Source organism: Protopterus annectens, chromosome 9.part0 (assembly GCF_019279795.1).
Source record: "Protopterus annectens isolate FY-2018-M chromosome 9.part0, PAN1.0, whole genome shotgun sequence".
In the NCBI taxonomy this organism is placed as follows: Eukaryota; Metazoa; Chordata; order Ceratodontiformes; family Protopteridae; genus Protopterus; species Protopterus annectens.
The window spans coordinates 1,081,982,951-1,081,996,956 of NC_056743.1; the positions used below are offsets into that span (position 1 = coordinate 1,081,982,951).

Consider the following 14,006-nt stretch of genomic DNA (forward strand, 5'->3'; position numbering starts at 1 on the left):
GGAAAGGGGGTACTGACAGAGGGTTGTTGAAACCGTCATTTCAAGAAGCGTTGAGTGACCAAGATGGATCTAGCAAGTCAAAGTCTAATACTTCGGACTCTTAAGAAATCTCAGACTTCGGCTCCACTGCCATTGGAACTGACAAGTCTCTGGCTTTTGGAGCCTGTCCCCGGTCTTGGAACCAGTGTCTGAAGCTCCTAAGAGTCCTTTACTACAGTCAGTACCATCTTCAGTGCAATCTTCTCGGTCCTCTATCAGCTTTTCAGATCTGGATGTGGATCGTGTGATGCAGAAGCTGTTATCGGCACAGGCCTTGGCAAAAATTTTATTGGTTTTGACTCTGATGGCTTCGGAGCCGAAGAGCCTTACACCAGCTCAACCTGTTCCTCCTCCGAGCCATGCTAGTTCTTCGAAGTTGGAGGAGTCGGACCTGTTGGTAGTGGAACCTTTGGAGCCGATACATGTTCCAGTGTCTTCAGCTCAGTGCACTTTGTCTGTGCCGATTGAGGACTCTAGGAGCCGACACTCTGGTCGGGTCCGGGGAAGATAAGTCGGACCGACTTGTCGGTTCCGACTCTGCCTCTCGGGGCTTCAGCTCAGATGAGCTCTGCTCCTACCTCTGGTTCTGAGCCCACTGTCCCGATGCCGGGGGGTATCGACAGATCTGAAGTAGTTAACTTCATTTTATCTGCAACCTGTGTGTATTTGGATCCATATCAGATCCGAGCCGGCAAGTTTTTTTCTAGCATCTGTTCTTGGATCCTCCCCTACCCATAATGCACTACCATCTCCTATCTTCCTGCAGATCTTGTTTGCCGTGCCAGTAGTGTGCATCGTGATCTCCTTCGCTCTGAGCTCAGGGGATAGCACGTTTATTAATACTTAGTCTCTTTTTGTGTCTGAGTGGATTATTTCCCTTCCTCCCCCTTTAGTATATCGCTTGTTTGTTGGTTAGTCAAAAAAAAAAAAGTTTTTATTGTAAAACTGGGTAGAGTAGTTATAGGCCTACCCTTCCCCCTACCTGTGTTTTGTGTGTGTGTTTTTTTTTTTTTTTTAATAGGTAGTGTTTTTTTTCCTGCAGGACCTTGGCTGATCAGCCAAAATCTGTGTTCAAGAAATGCACCGTGTGGCCATAAGCTCTTCCCCGGCTGATGGTCGCACTCTGTGTGTTATTTGCTTGGGAGTGGCACATTTGTCAACACAATGTGCTATCTGTATCGGGTTCAGTCCTAGAGCCCTTAGGGATCGGAAGGCCAAATTAGTAGCTAAAGGCCTTTTCCCTGCACCCATGCTGGAATCTGCCACTGTCTCGGTACCTAGTACTCTACCTCCCACTCGGACAGGGACTCAACTCCCTCCTCTTCTGGTGCTGGGTCAAATAAAGAAATGGCTTCAGTCAGTGTTGCTGACAAGGAAAAGGACAGAGTAAGGCGCAAAGAGGAGAGGGACAAGAAAAGGGACAGACCTCGTAAGAGATCCCTGGACAGGGAACTCTTAGTCACCCTTCTAAGTTCATGAGGCCAGTTTCTCTATGGCTCCAGTCTCCTCGTTTTTCACTGGAGCCGTTGGAACCTTCGGATCGACGGCCTTCTTCCCCTTCGTTGCGCAGACCAGCCAGATCCGAGTTGGTGGCTTCTTTGCGATAGACTCTGAGCTTATCAGACTTGAACATCGACAGGATGATGCGGAGATTCATTCAGACCCAAATACAGATGGGAGTCTTGCCACGGCCCCTTTCCCTCTGGAGGGGGGACCTCCATGCCCTTTGTCCGCCCCATCTCTCCTTCCCCAATCCATGCTTTGGGGCTCTTAGATCCGAGGAGTTTCAGAGCTGGTGGCTCGGCGCCGACTGTTCCCCCAACCTCTACTCCGGCTGCTACCTTGAGTTCCTTGGCTACGACCAGTTTCGATCAGTGTCTTTCTCAGAGCCGCGGACAGGGAGTCTGACCCGAGGGAATGAATTCTTCGGCTTCGACCCATTTCCTTGGACTTCAGGCTACCCTGGCTTTGGCTCCGGCTCCGGTCCCCGCTTCGGATCCGGGAAGGTGCTGGGTGCCAAGGAGATGCGCTCTCCTTCGGCCTTCGAAGTGGTGGAGAGGGTTCTCTCCCAAGGGTTAAGACCCCAGCCCATCCCCTCTGATTCCACCCAGACACCCCTGGATTTGGCTGCGATGCCCTTTATCCTGTCTCAGGGACAGCCCGTGCCGGAGGATCCCCAGGTTGTTTTCCCTGAGGAGAACCCCCTTCAGCTCACTAGTCCTCTTCTGAAAGTCCCACTGAAGAGTGTCACTGTAAGCGCAAGTGCAAAAGGAGGCACTTGGACTCCCCTGAGTCCCTCAATATGGACACGGACTTAGATGGAGAACGTTCCCCCAGGTCACCTCCCGAAGGCGTCTCCTTTGGAGAAATCATGGAGATCCTCCGCCAGAGGGGAGGTTGGTTAGCCCCAAAACCTTCTGGGGATGTCTGTGTTCCTGGAGGCCTTTGGCACAGGCCCATCTACTTCATGGGTGTCCCCGCCAGCGGACCCCTTGGTGGACCTCATCACCACACGGGCATGGAAGGAGCCTGACACCGTAGAGCCCATTCCCAAACACCCCAGCAAAGTTTTATCTCCCCCTTCTGACAGACAGCTTTGGTCAAAAGGAGCCCCAGTTGGCGCTATGTTGGTTGCAGCAGCCACCAAGAAGGAACTAGCACAGGAGAGTTCCTCAGTCCACCTTCCAGGCAAGGAGTCCAGGTCGGTGGATAGGTTTGGGAAGCACATTTATTCCTCGGCGACCTTTTCAATCCGCACGCTGAACTGTTTGGCACATGTGATCCAGCTTCAGTGTGACCTTTCATCAGATTTTGCTGAGTCCCCCCCAGAGTCTTTATCTCCGCAGGACAAACAGTTGTTCTTGTTCTCTGCAAAATTGTCTACTCTGAAGTCTGTCTCAAACACATCTGTGCGGCTTTTCCATGCCATGGAAGGATCAGCTAGGGTGGCTGGGACAGGCATAGCCATGAGGATTTATGCCTAGCTCAGATTGTGTCAGTTCGCTGACCCTTTTCAAGGCGTCGTTTATTAACTCTCCCTACGATGGTTCTTCCTTTTTTGGGAAGACAGTATGTGACGCACTTGTCCAGAGCGAAAAGGACGGGAAGACTTTGTCTGCCGTCGGGATCAGTTTCTCTAACCCTAAGCGGTCCTCCTCTAGGCATCAAAGATGGCAAAAGGTGATGTGGTTCAGAAAATCTCAGTTTTCTTGGGATTCTCAGGGCAACTGTTCCCCCTGTGGCAGAGGGGGACAGGATCGATGCCGACCCAGAGGTAGAGGGGGTCCCAGGAATTTTGGGTCTAGGGAGCCTTTCTCTGATAGACCCGGTCAGCAGCCCTGAGGGGTTGCCTGGCTGTCCTACTCTGGAGGCAGTCTGGGGAAGATCGTCCTTAAACCCAGCGGCATGGGAGTCCATTACGACAGATCGCTGGATTTTACAGATTATATCCAGAGGTTACACTATCCCTTTTGTTGCCCTTCCAAATATTCCAAAACACCTGGATGTTCCACCCGCTCACAGGGAGGCAGCAGCTCGAAGTTTAAAACCTGCTTCTCAAATGAGCCATCTAACAAGTTCCCTCCCGACCATTCCGGATCAGGCGTCTACTCAAGGTTCTTTTTAGTGCCAAAAAATACAGGGGACCTCAAGCCCATTCTAGACTGGTCAATGTTGAACCTGTCTGTAGCCAAACAGAAATTCCGGATGGTCACCCTACAGTCCATTCTACTTTATCTCCGAGAGTGCGACTGGATGTGCTCGTTAGACCTCCAGGATGCTTACTACCACGTCAAGATCCACAGAAGTTCCAAGAGGTTTCTGTGCTTCTGGCTGGGAGCCAGTCATTTTCAGTTCAGAGCCCTACCCTTCGGTCTCACCACAGCCCCCAGGGTGTTTACCAATGTAATGGCAGTTGTAGCAGCTCACCTGAGGCTTCAGGGTATTCAGGTATTTCTTTACCTGGACGACTGGCTCTTCGCTGCGCCCAACAAGCATCAACGTTGTCTGGCCCGAGATTACTTCATTTGGTTGGCTGATCTATTGGGAATTACAGTCATTGTTCAGAAATCCCAGTTGCAACCTGTACAAGTTCTAGACTTCATTGGGGCACAGCTAGACACCTTACAGATGAAGGTATTCTTAACTCCAGATAGGATCTTACACCTCAGGTGCCACATAGCTCAGATAGCAAACTTCAAGTCTCCAAAGGCAAGCGAGGTTCTCCGGGCACAGGGCTCCATATCGATTCTCCCTTGTGCGTGCCTTCATATGTGTGTTATTCAATGGACTCTGGCTGTTTAATTGTCTTGACTAGACCTGCCTATGGATTTCCGATCAAGATCAGTCGCGTCTGCAGTACATCCCTTCTTTGGTGGTTAAATTCACTGGAGATATTGGGACGCCCCTTTGCGTCATCTCCAGTCCAAGCCACAGTGACCATGGACGCCTCCCAACTTGGGTGGGGGGGGGGCACTGGGAAGTACAGTCCAAGGCACGTGGTCCCAGTCAGAGACCAAGTTGTACATAAATGTTCTAGAGATGAGGGCAGTGCTTTTAGTGTTGGAAGCCTTTCACACTGTCGTTCCTCTCTGATTGCAATTCAGTCAGACGTGTCTGTCTGGTATGTCAACAAGCAGGGGGGAACCAGATCCTACCCCCTATGTCGCGAGTGTGGGAATAGGTGATCTCCACTAGTCTGTGTTTGATGGCAACGCACATCCCGGGGCACTCCAACATTTTAGCGGACAGATTTAGTTGGGCTGTTCTGATGCCGTACGAGTGGTCTCTGAAATGGTCAGTAGTGGAGGAGGTCTTCCTTGCATGGCGTCAGCGTTGCTGCAATCTCTTCACATCTCCTTCCAACGTGAAGTGCAGCGAGTTCTTCGCTCTGATTCCCTCACCAGGGGAAGTCCCCAGAGACGCTGTAGTCCATGCTTGGCCCCCTGGGCTTCTATATGCTTATCCACCATTGCCACTCATTCCGAAGTTTCTTCAGAAAGCTCACTAACTGCGGTGCAAAGTTATCCTCACTGTCCCGTTCTGGCCTCATCTCTTAGCTCCTCCGTGGGTTCTGGATCCCTGCCCAAATCTAATCTCCCTTCCTTTGAGTGCCTGTCTGCCCGACCTGGGCAGCCTCAAGCTGACAGCTTGGTTGCTCCAGTTCTGTTTATTGCCAGTTCTCCCAGTCTTTTATCCCCAGTAAAATCCATTCTGGTGGCTTCTCTTAAAGATTCCACTAGGAAACTTTATTGCAGTAAATGGAAGCGTTTTTCCATTTGGGCCTCACAGAGAACTAGATCCCTTTACAGCCCCTGTTCCAGCAGTTGGATTTCTTGTCCGGCATTTTTCAGCAAGGAACTAGCTCCTCCGCAGTCTAAGTACAGTTGGCAGCCATTTCTAATTTTCATGTTGGTTAAGATAACATTGCCTTAGCCTTCTCTAGGTTGTGTAGGGCTTTTCTTAAAGGCACTTTTCTGTTGCATCGTCCTGTCAAGGATTTAGTGCCTTCTTGGGACCTTACCTTTGTCCTACAGGCATTGGTGGCTCCTCCATTCGAACCTGCAGCTTCAGTGGATTTGAAAGTTTTATCCTGGAAGACTGCTTTCTTAGTCTCCATTACATCTGCTAATAGGGTTTCTGAGCTTCAAGCTCTGTCTGTCGTGCCTCCTTATTTGGTCTTCCATAAGGATAAGGTCTCCCTCCATACTAATCCTTCCTTCTTACCCAAAGTGGCATCTGAAGCAAACATAAACCAGTCCATTAATCTGCCTGTTTTCTTTCCTAACTTCCAAAATAAAGGTGAATACAAACTTCATTTGTTAGATATTCATAGACAACTTTGCTTCTGTCTTCATAGAACAAAATCATTCCTTAAGACTGATCAGTTTTTCTTTTTCCAAAGCTTTTCTGGGAAAAGCTGTTTCTAAAGTTTCTTTGGCCAGATGGATCACTCTCTGCATTTTGCATGCCTACAAATCAAAAGGTTCATCTCCTCCTGGTATTGTTAAAGCTCACTCTACCATGTCCATGGTGACTTCTGCTGTGTTTTGGTCTAGGGTTCCTTTGGATGATATTTGTGCAGTAGCAACCTGGGCCAATTCACATAACTTCATTTCTAGGGGTAGAGCATCCTTTGGCTCTGAGGTGCTCAGGAATATCCTTCCATAAGGGCCTTCCAGGATTGGAGTTGCTGGGGACTCTGTCCCACAGGTTGCAGATAAAATGAAGTTAACTACTTCAGATAAAGAAGTTTTATGTACTCACTATAACGTTCCATCTGAGTAGTTATACTTCATTTTTCTGCAACCTCCGTGTCCCGGACCTTGTCCTGTCTTTACAGGTTTTGGTTCATTGGGCTGAGTTGCTTTTGTAATTAGTTGCAGCAAACTCTATCTTAGGGAAGTTAGGAGATGGTAGTGCATTATGGGTAGGGGAGGAGCTTGGAGCAGATGCTAGTAAAAAAGTTGCTGGCTCTGATCAGATACGGATCCGAGTACCCACAGGTTGCAGAAAAATGAAGTATAATTACTCTGATGGAACGTTGTGGTGAGTTCACAACCTTTTTTTTTTTTTCCTTCGGCTCCGTTTGTTCCCTCGCATCGGAGCAGGGGTCCTTTTGATGCCATGAGAATCATGTCTCCTAGGACATCCTCTACCTCAGGTCTGTCTTTCTCCTCCCCTAAAGCGCCTGTGTCTGCTTATGCCTCGCACATCCTGACCAAGCATAGAGACCCAGAGCCTCAGGAAGCCCTCCCCTCATGAGTCTCAACATCTGATACGGACTTGGATGAGTCACATGAGTCCCCACGGTCCCCCTCTGAAGATATCTCATTCGCTGAGATACTTGAAATCCTTGGGCAGAGTGGTGATTGGCAGTCCAAAATCCCTACTGAGGACGAGTCATTTCTCCTGAAGGTTTTCGGGTCTCAGCCCTCCACCTGTTGGGTGTCTCCGCCCTTTGATGAGCTAATGCAGCTGGTCTCACGAAGGGTGTTGAGTCTCCGGATACTATGGAGCCTGTCCCTAGGAGGCCTAATAAGTTCATTTCTGCCCCCCTTGACAAATTGTTCTTAACAAAAGGTGTTCCTGTTGATGCCATGGTGGTGGCGGCAGCCACCAAAAAGGAAATGTCTTGAGACTTCTTCGTCTATCCATCCTCCTAACAGACTCCAGGATCATGGCTAGATACAGGAAGCGCATGTTTAGTTCAGCGACTTTTGCTCTTCATTGGCTCCACTATTTTAACCCATTTTACCAGATTACAAAGAGATTTCTTTAAAGGGCTAGGTGATACTCTTCTGGGTACAGTAGCTGCAGGAGCTACCGACAAAGTTGCCACCCAGCTTGCTACCCTTAGTTCTATAGTAAGCTCATCCATGTGCCTCATCTCATATGCAGTTGATGGAACGAGTAGGGCAGCGGGTAGAGAAGTTGCTCTTAGGAGACACTCCTGAATGCACTTGTGTTCCTTTGCGGAGCCCTTCAAGTCATCCTTTGTGAATACTCCCTTTGATGGCTCATCCCTTTTCCGTCCTAAAGTGAAGCAAACCTTAACCAGGTGTGAACAGGATGGAAAGACTCTATCTGCCGTCGGGGCCCATTTTTCCACCCCTGCCCGACCTACCCTAAGGGTCAAAGGGGAGGAAAAATGTGGTTCCGAAAAGCCCGAGCAGCCTTTTTTGGGACACACGTGGTAAACCCCCCCCCCCCCTTCAGAGGCAGAGGAGGGGGCATTAATGGAAGATGCCGCCCTCTTGGCAGAGGGGGTCCGCAACACCAGGGCGACGGATCACTTCTCTGGGAAGCCCCACCAGCGCTCCTGAGAGGAGGCCCAACTGTCCTGCTCTGGAGGCAGTCGGGGGTCGCTTATCTTTCGACCCAGCTGTCTTTTGTTATTTTGAGCCAGGCGTCTGGATATAAAGTATCATTCCCAGGGGATACTTAATCCCATTCGCCACACACCCTCCACCCATAAGAAAAATCCCAGACGTTCCACCCAGTTACAGGGAACAGGCAACAATAGAGGTCCAAACAATAGAGGTCCAAACGTTGCTAAGAAAGTCATCCAGCCAGTCCCAGCAGACCAGACAGGATCCGGAACTTACTCGAGATTCTTTCTGGTCCCAAAGAAGACTGGGGGCTGGAGACCCATATTGGACCTCAGCAGACTGAACCAATGCGTAAAGAAAGAGAAGTTCCGGATGGTCACGCTTCAGTCTATACTTCCTCATTAGGGAAAGACAATTGGATGTGCTCGATAGATCTCAAGGATGCGTACTACCACATAAAAATGGCCAGGCCATCCAGGGATCATCTGCACTTCCGGCTGGGAGCCAATCATTACCAGTTTCGAGCCCTGCCCTTTGGTCTCACTACAGCCCACAGAGTGTTCACCAATTGAATGACAGTGGTCACAGCTCACCTGAGGTGTCTAGGATTCCAGGTGTTCCCACCCCCTAAACGATTGGCTTCTTACTGCCACCACCAGGCATAAACTCTTCAAGTCAGGGAGTCCACTATGTCACTCTGCAATCAACTGGGCATTGCAATCAACTGAAAAATCTGCCTTGTTGCCATCGCAGCATATTTTTTATCGGGGCAGAGCTGGACACCACCACCAGCACCACACTAAGGCTTCCAATAGAAAGAGTCTGTCCTTCGTCAGCATGTCAGCGTTCTGATATCCAAAGACAGAGCAACGGCATCAGAAATTCTGAAATTAGGCTTGATGGCAGCAGCAATTCTAGCCATACCACTAAGCTTGTATGCACATGTGGATACTACAATGGCTGTTCACTCAATGGTCTTACCAAGAGCTTCTCATGTCTCGCACAATAATTACAAATTCCTGCAAAAAGGGTCTTCAGTGGTGGTTGACCTCACTTCGTCATGATAGGATGCCCAGTTGTGCTACCCCCTCCAGCGGCCACTGTGATCACGGACGCTTCCCTGATAGGGCGTGTGTGGGGGGTGGCATTTTCAGGGAAAGATAGCCCAAGGCACATGGACCGATCAAGAGACACATCTGCATGTCAATGTACTGGAGATGAGAGCGGTACTTTGGTGTTGCAGTACTTCCAGGACTTTTCCTCTGGGTACGATTGCGATTCTGACGACATGTCAGTGGTCTGGTATTTGAACAAACGAGGAAGAACCAGGTCCTACCCCCTTTGTCGTGAGGCTCTTGAGTATGGCAGTGGGCTGTTTCCACCCAGCGCTTTCTGTTGGCAAAGCACATCCTGGGGAAATCCAATGTGATAGCAGATGAGCTTGAGCGGGACAGTCTTGTTGCCCCACGAGTGGTCCCTCAAGCAAGAAATAGGATTTTCTGCATGTGGGGCCAGTCTTGTTATGACCTCTTTGCCAGTCACATGAACACAAAATGCCCTTGATTCCCCCTCCAGGAGAAGCCGCAAGGAACGCACTCGTACACGATTAACCTCTGGGTCTCCTTTATGCATTTCCACTGATCCCGTTGATTTCAAAGGTTCTACAGAAAGCAAAAACCCTGGGAAGGACCATCATTCTCATAGCCCCTCATTGGCCTTGTCTGATTTGGTTCCCCTTCCTTCGATTTCGTCTTTTGGAGGACCCTTGGATTCTGGACCCAGTTCCAGATCTTTTGATGCACTCTGAGAACGTCATTCCTCTCTGCAGTCCCTGAAGCTGACAGCTTGGCTGCTACAATTCCCATCCTAGCCAGGTTCCATAACCTTTCCAGTGAGACAAAACAAATCCTCTTATCCTCTTATAAATCTTCTACTAGTAAGCTATATCTTAGCAAATGGAAAAAAAAAATTTCGATATTGTCCTTTTAAGAACAATATTGATCCTTACCAAGCCCCTATGGTGTTCATTTTAGAGTTCTTGACTATGATCTTTAACAAAGGAGCTGCAGCAGCAACATTTTGTGTTCAACTGGTTACTATTTTTAATTTTCATCTTGGATTTGAACGATTGATTGGTCTCACAAGTTATCCAAAGCCTTTCTCAAAGGGGCCTTTCATAGTAGACCACCTGTGAAATCTCCCCATTCTCCATGGAATCTAAATTTTATGCTTTCCCGCGTAATTGTCCTGTCATTTGAACCAGCTTCCTCTTGTGAACTCAAGTTTTTGTCATGGAAAACCATCTTTTTAGTAGCTATTACATCTGCCCGCCGAGTGTCAGAGCTCCAGGCTTTAGCCATCAAGCCTCCTTATTTGATTTTCCGTGCTGATAGTCTCACTTAGAACAAACCCCTCATTCTTGCCCAAAGTTTGCACTGAAACCAACCTCAACCAAAATTATTGATTCGCCAGTCTTCTTCCCCAGTCATTCAAACAATTTAGAGTACATGCTGCTCAAACTTGATGTTCACAGACAGCTCAGATTTTATTTGGATACAACAAAAGATGTCAGAAATCAGACCAGCTTTTTGTTTCATTTTCAGATTCCTGGAAGGGTAGACCAGTGGCTAAAACTGTCTAAATGGTTATCTGATTGTATCACCTTTGCTTTTTCAGCTGCCAAATATGCCTTTGCAGAATAAATTTAAAGCTCAATCAACTAGAGCAGTTTCTACATCTGCTTTTTCTGCCAGACTTCCCATTGATAACATTTGCGCAGCAGCCGCTTGGTCAAAACCTCATACCTTTATCGCTTATTACAAAGTTGACAGGGCCTCCATTGGATCCATGGTCCTGAGAAATATACTCCCATGAGCCACCCGAGATTGATGGTGCTTGGGACGCTACCCGAGATTGATGGTGCTTGGGACGCTACCCATCAGTAAAGAATGAACGGCGAGATATTACAACTTCACATAAAGAAGTTGTGTACTTACCATAACATTCCATGTGAGTTCATCTCGCCTTAATTCTTGTGTCCCTCCCTCCAACCCCCTCCTGGGCTGTTAGATGACAGAGATGCTGGATCCATCCTGGTTGCTCAATACTTCTATACCCTTTGTTAGGAGTGAAGGAATGTCGTATGGTTTTATTTTGCGCAGCAAATAAAATCTGAGGTAACTCTAGGTGCATCATGAGATAGGGACTTGGCTTCGAGCTATTTGAAGACCTCGAGCTTTGCAGCTGGCCGACTGAGCCGAGGGATCGGCTCCGAACCCATCAGTAAAGAATGAAGGCGAGATGAACAACTCACTTGGAACGTTATGGTAAGTACATAACTTTTTTCATGTTTCTATGTATTGTCCAAATGGAATGTGTCCTTTTGATTTTACATAATCAGTGATTTACTTTAGTGGTTGCTGTCAACCCTATTCACTACCTTCAATAGTGGCTTTATTTATTATTTTTGCTTTCACATGTAACCTGCCCTCCTTCATACCCAGTTTGTGTTTACTTATGATGTCTGAGAAGTAATGTATTTAAGCTTATTGCTGTCTGACCCCCACTGCCCCCTTTGCAAACTCTATCTGTAGTCCTTTAATAATGGTAACATTATTTCCCTTTGCTTTTGCATACAACTGAAAGTTAAGGGTTGTCATGCATAGCCCTGGCTGTTGCCAGTGTTTGTCATCTGTAGTTAAGGGGTTAAGTGGTTTGCGTTTAACCTACTTGTGTTTGAACAAGGCAGTTTGAATTTTTGGGAAGGCATTGTAGCTGGCCCTGTCTAGTCAAGAACATTTCCTTTCCTCTTCACCCCTAAATTGGAGCGTGTGGATTTTGTTGTGCTTGTATTGCTGTAGCTGTTTGTATTGGCAATAACAATTAAATCCACAAACCTGTATAGACAAATGTTTCTGTATGTATAGGGGGTGTGTGCCTATTTATATAATCTTAGTCTGCACATTTTCTAGTGCCAGCATTTAATCTGATCTCGGGTCTTGTTTTGTTTTCTGATTGGTTCATTTTCTGATACTGTGGAGCTCTGTGTTCTTGAGTTGTGGTCAGAAAGTTGGTGATTTTATAAATTTGTTGGCGCTTTATTGACTTTTTGTTTTTTCTTTCTTCAGGAAGTCGGAAGTATCATTGGAAAGGTTAGTATACATTTTTGTTAAAAGCTTCCCCTTTCATGTCTGTAAATATTTTAGTGTTTTTGCTTTGCTTTTCTTGTATGTTCTTGGTGATTTGGAAAGTTAAATGGTTTATGCTTATGCTTTACTTGTAGTTTGTTCTTGGACTTTTGAATTCTCTTGGTATTTCTTTTTAATTAAAAACTAGATGTGATAATTATCTTCGTGTTTCACTGTTGCAGTCATCACACTTGGGTTACCTGCCTGCAGGTAGCCCTCAGTCGGCCCGAATACCAGTCTTAGTATTTCTGTGTCGGATGCTCTTGCTTCTTCTATGATGTCAGGTCGTCAGGGGTATAAAACAGGCAGCCAACGCCATTACATCAGTCTTTCTTGCTGAGGAGACGCCCGAAGCAGAAGCAGTTCACAAGTACCAGTCAGCCACTACCTGAAATTTTTGTTTTCGAGTTTTATAATCCTGAAGTCTAAAGCTAAGTAACCCGTTGGGGATCCTTTTTTCCTGCCCTAACCGATGTCAGAAAAAGTTAACAATTGTCTTGCCTGTGGAAAGCAAATGCCTGACAAAGATTTTCATTCTTACTGCACCACCTGTTTAGCCCCAGATCACGATGTCCCTCGCTGTCGGTTTTGTGCCTTGTTTAACGCCCAAACCATTCGTCTGGCTATCTTTGTCACTAAATTCTTTCACTCTCGTTCTCTATATTCTGAAATGGCTTCGATTAAGCCATCTGACTACCGATCTTCCGAAAAAAACGTAAAGATAAAGAATGAGACCGCATAGGTCCAAAACTGCCGATGACTCTTCCGTTAAGCTAGTCGCCAGTCTGCCAGTACTCTGGTGCCTTTGCTGCCCCTGATGCCCGCTTCTATGGATTCACAGGCCTCTACTGAGACCCATTTGGAGTCCGGTATGCCAGGAGATGCTTCTTTGACTATGGAACCTGAGGATGTCTCTACCTTGGATGGGTCTGGAGCTGCTGTGCAGGCACCGGCTTCTGAGGGTGTATTCCATCCTACCGATGTTCGAATCAAACTGATGACTTTGTTTTTAGCCAAAACGACAGTGTTTCTTAGTCCCAGAGTACACACTATGCCTAGAAAACAGACTACCAAAGCGCATGCTCAAGCTCCCCTGCCACAAAAAAAAAATGCTTATAATGGCTGATTACCTTATTACCCTAATTAGGGGAAGCCAGCCTTCCCATGCTAAGAGACAGTTTCCATCTGATTCTACAGACCAGGAGTCCGATGACTCGGACCCTTCTGATTATCAGGACATGCCCTTAGCCTATGAGGATTCAGATGCAGAGGAATCCATTCCCTCTGCCTCCCCTCCAGAGGATTTTTCTTTTGGTGAAACCTTGCATACTTTGAGAGCATTTCCACTGGGAATGCCAGGACTACTCTGTCCAAAAAGAGAGACTGATAATTTTTAGAGTTGCCTCAGCACAGGCCTCTAGCTATACCCCCTGTCCTGGATGTTGTAGATGTTTTTATGGAATCCAGTCTTACTCCAGATAGGTTTCCTACGGGCTGGGGGTAATTTAACAGGTACTACAGAGTACCGGATTCCCACAAATTTCTCTCCCAAGAATCCTACTGCAGATCCAGACACCATTTTCCAGGGACCTAAAGGTATTAAGGCTACTACAGCCAAAAATCCTACCCCTTTGGACAGGGATTCCAGAGCTTTAGACAGACAGGGTAAGAAGGTATATTCCTCTGCAACTCTTGCCATCAGGGCATTGAATTGCCAGTTTCACATGTTGAAGTGCCAGCAACATATTATGGAACTAATTGAACAAAACATGGTATTTCCAGATTGTGCAGAAAATAAAGATTTACAAGAGCTAATGCATTCTGCAAACCAAGTTAGTAAGCATACTTTGTAGTGTGTCTTTGCCCTAGAAGCATCTTGCAGTGCTGCAGTCACTGGGTCTGTACTGAGAAGGCATGCTTGGATGAAGGAACAAACCTTGACAGATCATGT

The 14,006-nt window shown here is 47.3% G+C and overlaps 1 protein-coding gene across 5 annotated transcripts in view; it reads left to right on the plus strand.

Moving 5' to 3' along the window:
• PCBP2 (poly(rC) binding protein 2) overlaps positions 1–14,006 on the plus strand; it is a 1,588,534-nt gene that overhangs the window by 95,206 nt on the left and 1,479,322 nt on the right. For all 5 annotated transcript variants that reach the window (XM_044083912.1, XM_044083913.1, XM_044083914.1 and 2 more), the window contains exon 3: positions 11,996–12,019. In XM_044083912.1, coding sequence (XP_043939847.1) covers positions 11,996–12,019 — 24 coding nt within the window. The remainder of the gene's footprint in view (positions 1–11,995; positions 12,020–14,006) is intronic.